At 36.9% G+C, this 17,269-nt stretch overlaps 3 protein-coding genes across 3 annotated transcripts in view; 2 read left to right on the forward strand and 1 right to left on the reverse strand.

Moving 5' to 3' along the window:
- Positions 1-1,862, forward strand: part of LOC142339397 (gamma-enolase-like) — a 38,817-nt gene extending 36,955 nt beyond the window's left edge. The window contains exon 3 of the mRNA XM_075389413.1: positions 1,632-1,862. Coding sequence (XP_075245528.1) covers positions 1,632-1,847 — 216 coding nt within the window. The 3' untranslated portion in view covers positions 1,848-1,862. The remainder of the gene's footprint in view (positions 1-1,631) is intronic.
- The window catches only part of LOC142339396 (uncharacterized), a 503,522-nt gene that overhangs the window by 22,306 nt on the left and 463,947 nt on the right, over positions 1-17,269 (forward strand). The gene's annotated exons all lie outside the window — the stretch shown is intronic.
- LOC142340369 (uncharacterized) lies at positions 13,862-15,190 on the reverse strand. The gene has a single exon (XM_075390945.1). It carries the CDS (start codon positions 15,188-15,190, stop codon positions 13,862-13,864), a length of 1,329 nt encoding a protein of 442 aa, XP_075247060.1.

Here is a 17,269-nt window from a genome sequence, read left to right on the forward strand (position 1 = left end):
AAAATAGATTTTTTTAATGGAAAAAATGTAAATATAGTTGAAAAAACAAGAAAATATAGTAATTTTATATATATACGTATATATGGAGTGGCTCTATGGTGCGGACGTCACCATATACACATTACTTTTGCTCTAAATTAAAAAAAGGAATAATTAACATCGGAAAGTTGATAATTATTGATGAACAAAAGAAATAGTAGATTAGATTTTTGAGAATGCGCAAATTTAAGACTTTTTATTTGGAATTTTAAAACAATTTTTCAAACAATGAATCACAAATCCTGATAAAAAATAAAAACTTTTAATACTGCTTGATTTTCGTCTATACTTAATTGGTTTGTGATGTCAGGATCCCATGGAACAAGAAGTTTGAGTATAGTAAGAGTGAGTGGTTAAAGCCTTATATTGAGTTTAATATTAAGAAAAGAAAGGAGGCTAAAGCTAAGGGTGATAAATTTGGGGATGTATTCTTTAAGTTAATGAATAATGCCTTCTATGGAAAAACAATAGAGAATGTATATAATAGACAAGATGTAGAGTTAGTTAATGATGTAGATAGATATATTAAATTAGTAGAAAATATTAGTTTTAAATATGCTGTAGAGTTTGATGATGATCTAGTGGCTGTACATAAAACAAGAGGTAATGTTAAGTTAGATAAGTTTAATTATATTGGATTTGTTATATTAGAAAAAGCTAAACTATTCATGTATAAAGCTATATATGATTACTTTGAGAAAGAGTTAGATTGTAGTTATCATTACACAGATACAGATAGTATATTTATAAACATAAATATTCCATTAGATAGTACTATAGAAAAGGAAATGGATAAGATAAAAGATATTTTACATAATAATGAGTTAAGTAAGATGAAAGATGAATTAACCAGTGATACTATTATAGAAGCATGTTTCCTTAAAGCTAAAGCATATTGTTATCGGTTACACCGCAACTCTGTTGATAATACTGTTAAAAGAGAAGAAGAGAAAAAGTTAAAAAGTATAACTAAAGCTACTATTAAAAAACAGATTACAATTGATGATTATACTAATGCTATATATGAAGGTAAAACTAAATATGTAACTAATTATACTATTGATAGTAATAGACATCATTTAGAAACTAAGAAACAATATAAAATAGCTATTGATCCATTTGATGATAAAGGTATGAGAGATAGTAATGGTGAATTTAGGTTTTACCAGTGAATTTGCAAAACAACTTCGTTGAGCTGCTTCGCAGATAATTAATAATAACAAAATTTAGTAAGTTTACTAAAAAAAATAGATTTTTTTAATGGAAAAAATGTAAATATAGTTGAAAAAACAAGAAAATATAGTAATTTTATATATATACGTATATATGGAGTGGCTCTATGGTGCGGACGTCACCATATACACATTACTTTTGCTCTAAATTAAAAAAAGGAATAATTAACATCGGAAAGTTGATAATTATTGATGAACAAAAGAAATAGTAGCTTAGATTTTTGAGAATGCGCAAATTTCAGACTTTTTATTTGGAATTTTCAAACAATTTTTCAAACAATGAATCACAAATACTGATAAAAATAAAAACTTTTAATACTGCTTGTTTTTCGTCTATACTTAATTGGTTTGTGATGTCAGGATCCCATGGAACAAGAAGCGATTGACAACAAGATGATCAAGGATCTGGATGGAACAGAGAACAAGAAGATTTTGGGCGCGAATGCTATTCTGGCAGTGTCCTTGGCTGTCTGCAAAGCCGGAGCTGCCCATGCTGGAATTCCGCTTTATCAGCATATTGCTAATTTGGCTAAAACTCCACAGGTCGAGTCAACATTCTATATTATCGTCCCATAAAGCAAAGTTACCCTTTTCTGATTGAACAAAGTATTTTTCTTAAATTTGTTCTGTCAAACAAATCTATATAAGTGTAGCTGTAAGGCACTTGGATGAGTTCATGAGAACTATTGAGGGATATAAAGACAGTAGATTAAGTCAACGAGATCAGAAATTGACACACGTCTTGATCTCGATTGCAATCTAAACTTGACTGCGTACAGTATATAAATAAATAACAAACATTATTAATAGTTTTTGAGGAAATGAAACGAGATCTTTCATTTTTTCCAAAAAAGTTTAAACAAATTGTACGTATTTTTAATAGCCGCCGTTAGCCTCTCAATTGCTATTTTTTAGGCGCTCTCCTTTTTAATTGCTTTGAAACAAATTTGTAGCAATTGTATTAGTCCTGTGATTGTATTAGTAGCAATTGTATTAGTCCTGTGATTGTATTAGTAGCAATTGTATTAGACCTGTGATTGTATTAGTAGCAATTGTATTAGTCCTATGATTGTATTAGTAGCAATTGTATTAGTCCTGTGATTAATAGCCGCCCTCATCTTCTCAGCCGGCTATTATAGCGCTCCTATTTTTTACAATTCAGAGATTTTGAATTGTATTGGGGCGCTGTCTTTTTTTTTAAGATCTGTTCACACATTTTCAGGATTTTTGAAGTGAAATTGGAGTAGTGATTTTGGTCACGCCGAAACAGGAAGTGGAGCGAAAAAGCGAGTGGTTTTGCGGCGTGAATTTTTTTCGCTCTAATTTTAAAGTAGAGTGAGAAAACGGTGTTTGAACAAAAATTCGCTTTCTCGCTAGTGGTTTTTTGTTCACATGCGGCAATTTCACTTTGATTTTTACTGTTTTTTCGATTTTTTGGATGGGATTTTTTTCTAAATGATTGTCCCAATCTATTCATAGTCCGTTCAAGGTCTAGTTTTCTGTTTAGTCAATGAAAATTCTTTGAATTGTGCGTCAGGACTTGTCCTGCTATGTTTTTTTTACTTCGTCGAATAAAAAAATGTTTCGCTTAACCTCATTTTGCCGCTTTTTCAACATTTTGCGTGATATCTTTTTGACTTCTCTAGGCTAGTTTCTCTCTTCTCTCATTCTGCTAAAAGTGATTTTGAACATCAGTTGCTCAGCAAAGTAATTCAAAATCAACAGAGTCAGTATAAAAAATTGAAGTCAGAAGTAGAAACGGGATAAACCCATAAAGCCCAATTTTAGATGCCCGCTATTTGAACGTCGTACCTATAAGTCTTAGTTACCATCTCTAATGCTTATTGGTATTGATAGTAGCCCCTGTAGCCTCTCTCTAAGAAACAGAAGTACGTTATGTTCAACTACGAAATGCCATCAAAATAAATTGGACTTAAAAAATGTTTTTGTACAAAAATCTTTTTTTTTTAATATCTTCTATTCTTTCAATCCCAATCATGATTATTGGAATCAACGGCGGCTAATTTCCGGCAATCTGCCGGGTATGTTTGTATTAGTAGCAATTGTATTAGTCCTGGGATTGTATTAATAACAATTGTATTAGTCCTGTGATTGTATTAGTAGCAATTGTATTAGTCCTGTGAATGTATTAATAGCAATTGTATTAGTCCTGTGATTGTATTAGTAGCAATTGTATTAGTCCTGTGATTGTATTAGTAGAAATTGTATTAGTCCTGTGATTGTATTAGTAGCAATTGTATTAGTCCTGTGATTGTATTAGTAGCAATTGTATTAGTCCTGTGATTGTATTAGTAGCAATTGTATTAGTCCTGTGATTGTATTAGTAGCAATTGTTTAGTCCTGTGATTGTATTAGTAGCAACTGTATTAGTCCTGTGATTGTATGAGTAGCAATTGTATTAGTCCTGTTATTGTATTATTAGCAATTGTATCAGTCCTGTGATTGTATTAGTAGCAATTGTATTAGTCCTGTGATTGTATTAGTAGCAATTGTATTAGTCCTGTGATTGTATTAGTAGCAATTGTATTAGTCCTGTGATTGTATTAGTAGCAATTGTATCAGTCCTGTAATTAATAGCCGCACAGCGATAGCTGGGCCTATTATTGGCCTTCTCTTGGTTTTTTTTTATTTCGTCGTCATGATTTTTGTTACGACCATATGACGTCACAGCCACTTTTTGTTCATTCGTTCATGCAATTTCAACTGATTTGCGTGTGTGACGTCATTTTTCACTCTTAATGGAGCGATTTTTTTGTTCATGCGCGTGATTAAATTTTTGGTCACACCTTGACTTACCTCACTCTCAAAAATGACTTCCTCACTTTGAAATTGACTTTTATTTACTTTAATTCAAAGAGAAGGTCAAATGGGTTTGTGTCACTCTAAATGAAGGTTATTTGAGATCAGCTAATAGAGGCAGCAATAACTTATACAGATTTTCAATCAAAATATAACAGATCAGCCTTCAATGAAAAGAAGAATTATTTTGGTCTGTTTTTTTACTGTTTTTTAGACTGCCGATCTACGAATCTATTGCGGCTATTTTCTGGCAATCTGCCAGCTATGTTTGTATTAGTAGCAATTGTATTAGTCCTGTGATTGTATTAGTAGCAATTGTATTAGTCCTGTGATTGTATTAGTAGCAATTGTATTAGTCCTGTGATTGTATTAGTAGCAATTGTATTAGTCGTGTGATTGTATTAGTAGCAATTGTATTATTCCTGTGATTGTATTAGTAGCAATTGTATTAGTCCTGTGATTGTATTAGTAGCAATTGTATTAGTCCTGTGATTGTATTAGTAGCAATTGTATCAGTCCTGTGATTAATAGCCGCACAGCGATAGCTGGGGCTAATATTGGCCTTCTCTTGGTTTTTTACAATTCAAAGAATTTGAATTGCATTGGGGCGCTGTCTTTTTTTTAAGATCTGTTCACACATTTTCAGGATTTTTGAAGTCAAGTTGGAGTAGTGATTTTGGTCACGCCGAAACAGGAAGTGGAGCGAAAAAGCGAGTGGTTTTGCGGCGTGAATTTTTTTCGCTCTAATTTTAAAGTAGAGTAAGAAAACGGTGTTTGAACAAAAATTCGCTTTCTCGCTAGTGGTTTTTTGTTCACATGCGGCAATTTCACTTTGATTTTTACTGTTTTTTCGATTTTTTGGATCGAATTTTTTTCTAATTCATTGTCCCAATCTATTCATAGTCCGTTCAAGGTCTAGTTTTCTGTTTAGTCAATGAAAATTCTTTGAATTGTGCGTCAGGACTTGTCCTGCTATGTTTTTTTTATTTCGTCGTCATGATTTTTGTTACGACCATATGACGTCACAGCCACTTTTTGTTCATTCGTTCATGCAATTTCAACTGAATTGCATGTGTGACGTCATTTCTCGCTCTTAGTGGAGCGAGTTTTTTGTTCATGCGCCTGATTAAATTTTTGGTCACACTTGACTTACCTCACTCTCAAAAATGACTTCCTCACTTTGAAATTGACTTTTATTTACTTTAATTCAAAGAGATAAGGTCAAATGGGTTTGTGTCACTCTAATTGAAGGTTATTTGAGATCAGCTAATAGAGGCAGCAATAACTTATACAGATTTTCAATCAAAATATAACAGATCAATCTTCAATGAAAAGACGAATTTTTTTGGTCTGTTTTTTTACTGTTTTTTTAGACTGCCGATCTACGAATCTATTGCGGCTATTTTCTGGCAATCTGCCAGCTATGTTTGTATTAGTAGCAATTGTATTAGTCCTGTGATTGTATTAGTAGCAATTGTATTATTCCTGTGATTGTATTAGTAGCAATTGTATTAGTCCTGTGATTATATTAGTAGCATTTGTATTAGTCCTGTGATTGTATTAGTAGCAATTGTATCAGTCCTGTGATTAATAGCCGCACAGCGATAGCTGGGGCTATTATTGGCCTTCTCTTGGTTTTTTTTTATTTCGTCGTCATGATTTTTGTTACGACCATATGATGTCACAGCCACTTTTTGTTCATTCGTTCATGCAATTTCAACTGAATTGCATGTGTGACGTCATTTTTCGCTCTTAGTGGAGCGAGTTTTTTTGTTCATGCGCGTGATTAAATTTTTGGTCACACTTGACTTACCTCACTCTCAAAAATGACTTCCTTACTTTGAAATTGACTTTTATTTACTTTAATTCAAAGAGATAAGGTCAAATGGGTTTGTGTCACTCTAAATGAAGGTTATTTGAGATCAGCTAATAGAGGCAGCAATAACTTATACAGATTTTTAATCAAAATATAACAGATCAGCCTTCAATGAAAAGAAGAATTATTTTGGTCTGTTTTTTTACTGTTTTTTAGACTGCCGATCTACGAATCTATTGCGGCTATTTTCTGGCAATCTGCCAGCTATGTTTGTATTAGTAGCAATTGTATTAGTCCTGTGATTGTATTAGTCAATCTGAGGCTAAATCAACAACCTCGGGGGGGGGTTATTTTTGCTTTCAGTCTCCCGCATTCTTTTCATTGGTTTGACTTCGGCAATCGGAATCAAACGCTTATTGATTTTCTCTCGCTTAGCCCTCATTTAGTTTCTATGGTGAAGCATCAGGGCTGTAAATTCACGTAGATGAATGGCTGTGTAGTGCAATGCCCACATATCACCTTTGAGGCTGAACTTCTTAAGGTAGAAGAACACACTCAGTATGATGTCCTGCGGGTCGAAGTATTTGACCGCAAATCTGTAGTACGTGTTGTCTGTATCTAAATAGAAACAAAATTGTCTAGACATTTATGTATCAGAACCCCTCTACCCATCCGCATACAGTTTTAATACGCACATTGATATTCTAGAATAAACCCTAATTAGTTGGAACTTATATAAAATATTACCCTAAATAGGAACAAAATTATCTAGACATTCATATCAGAACACCTCTACCAATCCGCACAGTTTTAATAAGCAGATTGCTATTCTACAATAAACCCTAATTAGTTGGAACATATATAAAATATTACCCTTTATGTCTCGTATCACTTCGCAGTTTTTGCTGTCCATCCTCATGCGTTCGCAGACATTGAAATTAATCACGATTCGGCCTTCTGTGTTGAATTTACCCTCGGAGATTAGTCTCAGTATATCAGACTCGAGAGTACAAGAGTCCATTATTTCTGAGAAGTGGTGTTCAGGTATCACTACTGACTGGTTCAGATATCGTTCGTCGTTTGCGAACTTAAACAGCGTTATCTCAATATTGCTCCCGTTCTCCGATTCATCTCTCGCAACTCGAAGAAGGCGGGTTGATGTTTTATACTCAAAGAAGTATCCACCAAAGACACTTTCCATCATGGACTGGGACTGAAGTTCGGTTTGATTTTTTTTGAAATTCGGTTTGATTAAAATTTGAGTTTGTTGAGATGAATCGGTACCTGCGTGAGCCCTTTTTATACTACTAATCTTTTATTGATAACGGTAATCGTCGCGTAAATCAGAAATATCTTGGCGTTTTTATAGCTTTTTGTCCAGGTCCGTGCATATGGAAAACCTGTGTTACCACCTAATTTGGTGCGACTTAAGCCTGCATAAGTCGAATTTATCTTTTCGGCGTGAACAAGTTTCCATTAGATACATTCAATACCAACAACCATCTTCTTCATGAACAAACATAGTATCAATTTATCAGCAGGTGATACCATTATCAAATATATGAGCCAAATAACGGAGACTTCTTTCATTCAGTCCTAATTCCTAAACTTGTGCCTCTGCTGAGCAGTCAAGAAAAATTTACTCCGTTCTCTAACTTTCTGTCGAATTTGAAATAATTCTGAAATACAATCAGAATCGAATTTATGATATTTTCCAAAATCGGTAGCACTAATAATCCAAAGTTGTGAGGTGAGAATCGTTCACGTTATTGTTAGAACTAATATCAAGAAAATGGGGTATGGGTTTGTCAATATAGTGAACTGATGAAATGGGATATGCGGGTATGAGGGAAAGAAAGAGGGTTTTAGGAACTTTATGCTGGGTGCTCTTGAAGAGCGAAGCTCTTTTTTTACCGAAAGAGCTGAGCTCTTATTTTTGAGTTTAAAGTTTCCGATCGCTGAATACGATCTTCACTGGGTTGTTCATTTTTTTCAGAAAAAATTTCGCATTGGTTTGTCAGCCCACACGCATCAACAATTTTTGGTGCTTTTTTTTCAGTGAAATTAACTCCTTTTCGATTCATACCTTGAATTGAAAATTTACTTTTGGTTAATCTATCGGACTGGCTGACAAAATGAACTTTATGCTAAGCTAGTTAAATACGAAGAGTTGTGCTCTTCCTGCTTTTTTTCTCAAAAAAGATTTGAGTTTAATTACCGATATCCCTCAAGTTACTGAAAATTTTATGCATATTGACCAAAAGTCTGAAACTTTGAGTCCCGTTTGATTTTAATTGCTAATCAAAAACAGATCGGCATGCTATTTTGAGATGTGCTCTCAAAATTAATAGTTCGTGGTCTTGATAGTACTGCTAAAAGCATTCAAAAATTACAACAGAAAAAGCAAAAATTAGGAATCCGTAATTTTTGTGATGTGAGGGAGCTGCAAGTAACAAAGGAAACAGAGTTGAGGCCTTGAGCTTCAGAGTGATGTTCAAAATATTCGACTTTGTTTTTTTTCTTATATGCAGCTTTCTTATACCTCGCTAAGATTACTGAAATCAGTATGCTTTTTGATGTGAGAAAGCTGCAAGTTACAAAGAGAACATAGTTGATGTTTTGAGCGTCAGAGTGATGTTCAAAATTTTTGACTCTTTTCTTTTTGTTTCTTGTAGTTTTCTTATACATCACTAAGGATACTGAATTCTCCTTCTGGCTTCCGTCAGTCTTGGCTACCTCTCGTCGAATGGACCAAGCAGAAGTCGGGTGGGGGATAGTTGGGAAATAGATTTCGAAAAACTTATGTTTTTCGAAGTCTGTTTTCCGACTATCCTCCATTACAGGAATTAAACAAAAAAAAGATGCTTAGACTCCCGGTTTTGAATAAACTGGACCCTTGCATCTTTTCTGGCTTGTTCAATTGAACAACGCCAGAGACTTCCTTGTAGCCACTTCCTACAAGGAATAAATAATAAAAATTGATTTAATTAGTTTGTTTAGGCGTTATGATGAAATGCAATTTGTGTAATCAAGACTTTGCGAAACGACAAGATTTTCTATTGCATAGGCATCAAAAACATTCCGAGCTGCCTGATCAGAGTTTTCGATGTGGCCATTGCCAAACTGTTTTTATGCTTGCCAAAAACTTAGTCCGTCACCTAAAGAATGTGCACAAGTTTGATCGTTCAGTAAGATGCAACACATGTCAGACCTTTTTCGGTCAACAGGACGCATGTCAGAAACACTGCACGGATGAGCATTCAGTGACTGCTCCTGCTGCCAGAACAAATCCTGCTCATCTTTGTCAAAACGATGATTTTTTATTAGAGCGTGAAAGAAAAGCTATTCGGGAGCACTTCCAGTCCTTTCGACTGAAATTATCAGGAGACTCCAGTTTTGACCCTTTTGAGTTTCTTGTTAATAAGGAAAGTGATATCATTGACTTCATCAACAGCAAACTGGAAGATCTGATATTGATCAAATTTGGAATGTGTATTGAAGTGAAATTTGTGAAGCCGTTGACCGATGATAGCACTGTTTGCTTTTTTCACAGTCCAATGGAAAGCCTCTCGACGACTTTAACAGCCGACGAATATTTTTCACACGTCGATAAACTGTTGACTAAAATCAACGTTTTCTGCACAGCTGGAAGTGGATGGGTTATTGAAAAATTGCATTTAGTTGAGCTGAAGTTTTCAAAGTTTGCGCCTCTCCGAGCCGGATCATATATAGCTACACCGCCGGAACTCGAAAATCAACGAAAATCGGTTCTGAACATCAAGAATCTAAAGGATAATTTTTGTTTTTTCTACTCTGTGTTGGCTGCGCTTTTCCCTATAAAGCAAAATCAAGAAAGACCTCAAAGTTACCGTCAAAATTTTAGCGCACTTCACTACAATCCGAAAAAAATGCCAGATGCTCTAACTGACATACCGGCTTTTGAGAAAAATAATCACCTTAAAATCAACGTCTTCGCTTATGAACAGACAAAATTTTATCCTGTTTATTTGAGCAAGTACAGAGGCAAAACCAAAAGAATAAATTTGTTACTTTTATCAGAAGAAAACAATTGGCATTATTGCCTGATAAAAAATTTGGATCGTGTTATGAAAGTTTTGCTGCGTTCGCCTGCCACCGCCAACTCAAAGAACAATATACGAAAATTTTGCGAGCGTTGTCTACAGAGCATTGCGCGAGAAGATTTTAAGCTGCATAAATCTCTCTGCGAGCATCATCAAACTCAAGTTATTCAGATGCCTGAAGAAGGGTCAACGGTGAAATTCAAAAATTGGCAAAAAACTTTCAAATGCCCTTTCGTGGTTTATGCGGATCTAGAGGCTCTCGACGTTCGAACTGAGGCTTTTGAATCAGTTGAGGAACTTGTCAGAAATGGCTTAAATGAAAGCTCTGCTTCGAGTTTTGTTGTTGAAAAACAGAACCCTTGTAGTTTCGGTGCTGTATTAGTTGACAGCAGGAATTCCAACGTGCAACTAAAGAAGTTTTATAGAGGAGAAGACTGCATTTCAGTTCTGATGAGTACTTTGCGAAGTTGGGTTAAATGGGCGGACTCCGAGCGACAACGTTATCGCTTTCTAAAAATGTCAAATTCTGCGAAACAAGACTTTGTTGAGAACTGGACAGCGCCGTGTTGCATTTGTGAAAAAAATTTTCTAATTACTGAGGAGAAAGTAGTCCATCACTGTCATTTAACTGGAACTGTGCTTGGAGTGGCGCACTCAGCTTGCAATTTAGCTGTTACAGTTGGATCGTTTTTACCGGTTCTCTTTCATAATTTGTCGCGATACGATGCTCATCACATAGTGAAGTACCTTGTGTTGGAGGAAAACGAAATTCTCTCTGCAATATCAAGAACTGAGGAGACGTTTATTTCTTTTTCGGTTCAAGTTCCTGTTAAGACCTACATCAATAAATGTGGTGTTGAGAAAATTGTTCGAAACGAAATACGCTTTCTCGATAGTTTCAATTTTATGGCTTCAGGTCTTGATTCTTTGGCTCAGACGTTACAAGATGGTGATCTTAAGTTGCTTCGTAGCCATTTTGCTCAATACTCAGATGCTGATTTCAAAAGAATTAGAAGCAAAGGAATTTTTCCATACTATCTGGACTGTTTTGAAAAGTTTAAGCATGGTCTTCCCGTTTACGGTGAAGAGTGGAAAAACACATTAACAGGAAAGATAGATATCACAGAGGAAATGCATCAGAAAGCTGTTGAAATGTATCAGTTGTTCAAATGTGACAACTTTGGAGATTACCACGATGCTTATTTGGAAACTGATGTCTTTTTGCTGGCCGATGTATTTGAACTGTTCCGTTCAGTGTGCATTAATGTTTACCGTCTAGATCCAGCATACTTCTACAGTGCACCCGAATCTCAGCTGGGACGCAATGTTGATAACAACGGACGTTGAACTTGGATTGCTTTCGGATGTTGATATGCTCCTCTTTTGCGAAAAAGCAATCAGAGGTGGTCTCAACGGAGTAGGAGCCTTTCGCCACTTTCGAGCAAACAACAATGATCTGAATGGTTACAACAAGGATCAAAAGTCAGTTTATGGGGCGTTTTTAGACGTAACCTCGCTTTATGGTGGGATAATGATGAGAAAACTGCCAAAAGACGGATACCAGTGGGCTGAGTTTGCTGATATTGATTCTCTCATTGAGACTTATAAAAACAAAGATAGTGTCGGTTACTTTGTCGAAGTTGATCTCAATTATCCCGCCTCGATTCACAACGATCATTCTGATTTTCCACTGGCTCCTGAGAAACTTTTTATTAGCGACGACTGGTTGTCACCCTATAGTAAGCAGTTAGCTCAAAACCGGGCATCTGTTCCGAAGCTTGTGGAAACTTTATTTGATAAGAAGAATTATATCTGTCATATTGAAAATTTGTTGTTTTATCTGGAACAGGGACTGAAAGTGGTTGCTCTTCATCGCGTGCTCCAGTTTAATCAGTCAGACTGGTTGCGTCCTTATATTGAAAAGAACACTTCTATGCGTAAAATGGCATCAACTACCTTCGAAAAAAATTTCTACAAACTTATGTCCAACGCCTGTTTTGGGAAAACCATGGAGAATAAACGAAACCGAAAAAACATTCAGTTTGTTTCGGATCAGGTTAAAGCTTCGAAACTAACATCAAAACCGAATTTCAAATCGTTCCAAATTATCAGTGACAACTTATGTTCCGTTTACTTCTCCGTGCCAACTGTTAAATGGGATAAACCAACGCCTGTGGGAGCGGCCATCCTTGATCTTTCTAAACTCGCACTATACAATTTTCATTACAACGAGATGAGACCAAGATACGGTTCGCGAATTTGCGTCACGTATAAGGACACGGACTCACTTTTGTATCGCATAGAGACTGATGATCTGTATAAGGACATGGAGGAGTTCAAACATTTGCTAGATTTGAGCGACTATCCAACATCTCATCCACTTTTCGACCCGACAAACAAAAAAGTTCCTTTGACAATGACAGATGAATTAAATGGATCAGTTTTGGAGGAAAGTGTAATGTTGCGATCGAAAATGTATAGTATCAAATTTGTCAGCGGTGTTAAACAGAGTGCAAAGGGCGTTCAGAAGGTACTTAAGAAAACGCTTCATCACGACAAATACCTCCAGTGTCTTCAAACAGGTGTTAGCAGCATGGCGCCATCGACCAGAATACATTCCGCTAATCACCAGATACAAGTTACCACTACAAATAAAACAGCTCTGAGCTGTTTCAACTATAAGCGGTTTATTCTTGATAATGGCATTGACACCTTACCGTACGGTCATTATAGTCTTGGCCAGGAGCCACCAAAACCTTGCACAACCAGTACTGACTTTTCAAGCGATACCGACGACGACGATCGAGCTTCACTGTCAGCTGACGAAGAGAAGAACTTAATTGAGTTCAAAGAGCTCACTCCACATGACGCAGATTCTGTCTCCACGGCATCAACTTCATCTTTCGGTTGTTAAATGTTTTTTTTTAATAATGCAATTAGAACAAATTTTATAGTGACTATGTTTTAGCTCCACCTGATCCCGGGTTCTTTCCTTGAGAGTTCGATCAAAATGAACCTACTTTGAATTGGAGTGATCTGAGTGACAATGAGCAAGAGGATGATAGCGAGAAAGAGTGTGGGACTGGGAACCCTTTCATTTATGATGAGGCCATAGAAGACGAATTGATTGGCGAGAGCGATGATGAAAATTGTTCAATTGAATTATTGCCTGCAAAGTGATCGAGGCTGATGGTTCCTTACTCTGACTCAGACTAGAGAAATTAGAAATGTCAAATACAAATTTTTATTACATAATTTTGAACGTATGCTTTGACTGCAGTCGGCTATTAAAAAATCGTATCAAATTTACTTCATTAATCAAACCAATATTTTTAACTGCGCTCTCAACAAGGTGTCGAAATTGCTTCATCGCACTTATGCAGTCTTTTGAGTCATTGTAGTAGGCATGTCCAATTTTTTCAAAAATTTTCAATGCGGTGTAAAGACAGTACATGCCACACAAATTGGAAGATTGGGATTGTGGATGAGGTGATGAGGCAATTTCATGAATAGTATACTTGTCACAATTTGAATAAATAATATGCTCCCTTTCGTAGAAATCGACATAGAAACTTAGTGGAATTGGCAAGCTATTCCAAATTACTGTATTAGTTATTGACTTCTTTGCTGGCTTAGCATGACTCTCTCTACCACGCCGCCTCTTATTTGAGTTTGTAGTAGTTCCAGAAAAGGTTGAATGAATAGCAACAATCAGTATCCAATGTATTCCCCTCATATAAGAAGGGGAAGTGTTTATTATTTGGAAACGAGCGCTGCGTTGTGCTATTTTTGGAAAATTGTTGGCCGACCATACGCCTCCAAAAGTAAACTTTAGGAGACAAAACTTTTTAGCTACTTTCTTAATAGACACGTTATCCATTGAAAATAGTTTGGTTTTTGGAGATGTTTCTTTTTGCGTCAATAAAGACCTGACTGAACCTTTCTCCAATCAAAAAAAGTTCAACTGCCTCTGGGAGAGCTTCAGAGAAAAATAATTTGAGGGTTTTTGGTGCTCCTGTCAATTCGGGGAATAATGTGAGGTTTTTAGACGACTCCTGTGATGATGTCAGATCAAAGGTTACAATGAATTTGTTTGCAAAATCCTTCAGAGAAATTTTGTTTCCACCGTTTTTAAATCCCGGAGCCGTTAAACTGTTGTGATATATGCGGACATTGTTCTCTGTGTCGACGGGAGTGCCTGCTATTGGTAAGCCGTTACCGCGTATTATTTCGATTCGTTTCATGTCGTACTTGTGATACAAGAACGGTTTTGTGTCCTTCGAACCTCTAAACTTGTCGTTCGCGACCATGCACAACGTTAAGCGTCTGATTGGCTCAGTTCCAAATATGGACTCTTTAACAAAAGAGTTCTGTCCAGATTGCATGATGAAGCTTTTGCACAAGGATTCTATATAAGGATACCTTGCAGAAGCTTTTAGCAGTGCCCTTTCAATTGAAAGCCGAACGGACTCGGTCACAGTAATTTTGCGAACGAACAGCGAGGCTTTTTCAATAACTGCTGTAAACATTTTGTCTGAGTCGTCACCTAAGCTAATCAGACTGAACTCATTACTGGCGCGGTAGAGTTTTATTCGAATGTCAACTTCCGGGAGCATTAGTTTTTCGCAACTGAAAAAATCCACATATAGAGAGCCATAGAAATTGAACGTGTAGTCGCCGGTCAATGTGTCCTTTAAGCGGTATTGCAGCCATTCTGATTTATTGGCATCTGATGAGGGTTCTGGATCGTAAGTGTATCCCTGACAAGCTGCCCAAGTCTCCTTACTATCACTGTTTGTTGTCAACTCGGTCTCCAAAAAAGCGCGATGATGGTACGTGTTGTTGCTGTCCGAAATCAGAATTCCATTAGCGTATACTTCAACTTGTGAAAACAGACTGTGTAGCGCGTTATTTGCAAAAACAACCTTGCTTGCGTCGCTTGCCTTGATACGATCTTTTCCATCGGGCGTGTAAATAGCCACTTGAAGTCCTAATTGTAAAAAATTGAGGTCGATGCAATTGCGTTGATCTCCACAAATCAGAAAATCCAAGGTTGGACCTCGAGAACCAACTTGTGGGTAGATTTCCTGGTCGAATCCGCTTTCATAATTAACAAGAACATTGGGTTTTTCGAAAAAATCTAGCGCTGTATGTGTTACAGGGTTGGCAATATCTGCTGCTAAGGTCGTAAACTCGGTCATTTCGTACTTTATGTTTGACAAAATATCAGTTCGACTGCGTTTGGCTTTTGAATTTTTAAAAGTGCTGCCGTTGATCGTTTTTGCAGTCCGCTTGCGAGAGGTTGTCTTTCTTATCTCTCGTGTATTTGCTGATAAGGATTCCCTGGGGGGCTCCCGCCCGCCACCGGGCGTACGGACGGCGCGGCGACGCGGGCCCGGGCGACCGATGCGTGCGTGGAACGCGGTCCTTTCGGCGCCGCACGCGAGCGGGACGGCTTCACGGAGTCCGAGATTGTTTTTGAAACTGATTTTTTGATCGAATCTTTTGCAACAGCTTTTAGCTTCTTTTTTCCGGCTATCATCTGACCAATTTCTGGAATTGCTGCACTGACAAGATTCCGTCCAACCTTCTAGGCAATCGGCAATGCATATTTTTTCAAAAGAGGTAATGTGCAACGGCCAATACGCCCAGCTAGAGCACCAAGACCAGCGGCACCTGAACCAAATTGTCTGGCAGGGCCTACATGGGTAACAAAATTGTCTTGATTTCTTGAAATTTGAGCGTCGTAATGTGCGTCCATGAGCGACTGCTTTTTGTGATCGTAATGGGATAAATGATTTTTATTGGGGCAAAAGTTGGAATTTCAGAGTCAGCCAGCTGCGACCTATGGTTAGAAAAGGCATAAGTTGGCCTGTTTCGTCGCGAATAGTTATGGTTATTGATTGAAATGCTGACTTGACTACATCTTTCCACTGCAGGTTTGAGAAGGATTGGTGACAAATAGTTGCTACCTCGTCTAGTTTCCTATTTGATGTACTGTTGATCGCAATTGATCTAAGAAGTGATGTGAAAGTGTAGCCCAGTATTTCATCCTGTATGAGGTCACAATAGACAAACATTGTATGGCGCCCACCTGAAATGTCAACTGGAAATTTTGGGTTGACGCCAACTTTAAGAATTTCTGTACCAAGAATGTTTTGAAGGTCACTGGAAATGAGTTCTATACTGGATGGTGTTTCAAAGGGTTTTGTTCCGTTCCATGTCTGTTGGCCTTCATCTTCACTTGAGCTGGCGGCTGTTAGAAAACCGTCCTCCTCGTTTTCTGTAGGATGGAAATCATCTTTTTGGTGACCTCGTGGCAATATTTTTAGCTTTTGACTGTGACTTGATATACACCAATTGTAAGGCCAATCAGTTGCGTGTCTTGATCGAAAACTCTTAGCAAAATTTTTGCTCATCAAATGATCAATCGATGGGTAGTAGCCGGTGTCAATTGTGCATCTCGAGTTGGAAATTTTCGCAGGACTTTCCGTCGCACCTGTAGGTTGACGCCGACGACGGCCTATGTCAACGTAGAGCTCGTCAGCACTTGTTGGCTCTATTACCTTATCGCCATCATCGTCATGATCATCGTTATCATCTTCAGAGGACTCTGATTCCCCATGATTAGTTTCTAGTAATCCTTGTGTAACGTTTTGAAATTTAGCGGTCCATGAAATTTCGAGCAATGCCACTTGCCAGCGGCCAAATTTTTTGTTGAGATCAATTGTTTTTGGCAAAAAGTTGGTAAAAGATGCCATTGTGTTGCCGGGGTAAGTGTTTGTGGACGAGTTTGAAATTAAATTTATTGTGAAACTTCTAAGGCTGTCTAATGATGTCATATTAAATTTCGGAATATTTTGTTAGTTCAGCTTCGTAAAATCTGCCGTCTATCGCTTCACTTGTTTCATGGGAAACTACACGGTATGTTGGGGGTTGAGTGTGAGGACCTTATCTATTCGAAATATCTCGTGACTGAATTGTATCTGATAACCACGATGAAAGGTTTTAATATTTCTCTTTATCCGAACCGTTTCACCAACTGAAAATTTTGGTTTTTGGATCTTCTCGTTCAATGTTTTGGATCTTCTCGTTCAGACTTGGTTTGTCACCATACGATGTAGTATTCAACCTAAGACATAGAAAACCAACTCAAATAAGAGTATGTTCTACAAACAATGAAATTGGAAATTTGAAACCATCAAATAATAGCTTATAGAAAACACAACCAGCACATACATATTTAGAAAAACAATTTATTCACCCTAAAATAGGAAAAT

The sequence above is a fragment of the Convolutriloba macropyga genome, chromosome 5 (genome assembly GCF_964194025.1).
Source record: "Convolutriloba macropyga chromosome 5, txConMacr16.3, whole genome shotgun sequence".
Lineage (NCBI taxonomy): Eukaryota > Metazoa > Xenacoelomorpha > Acoela > Convolutidae > Convolutriloba > Convolutriloba macropyga.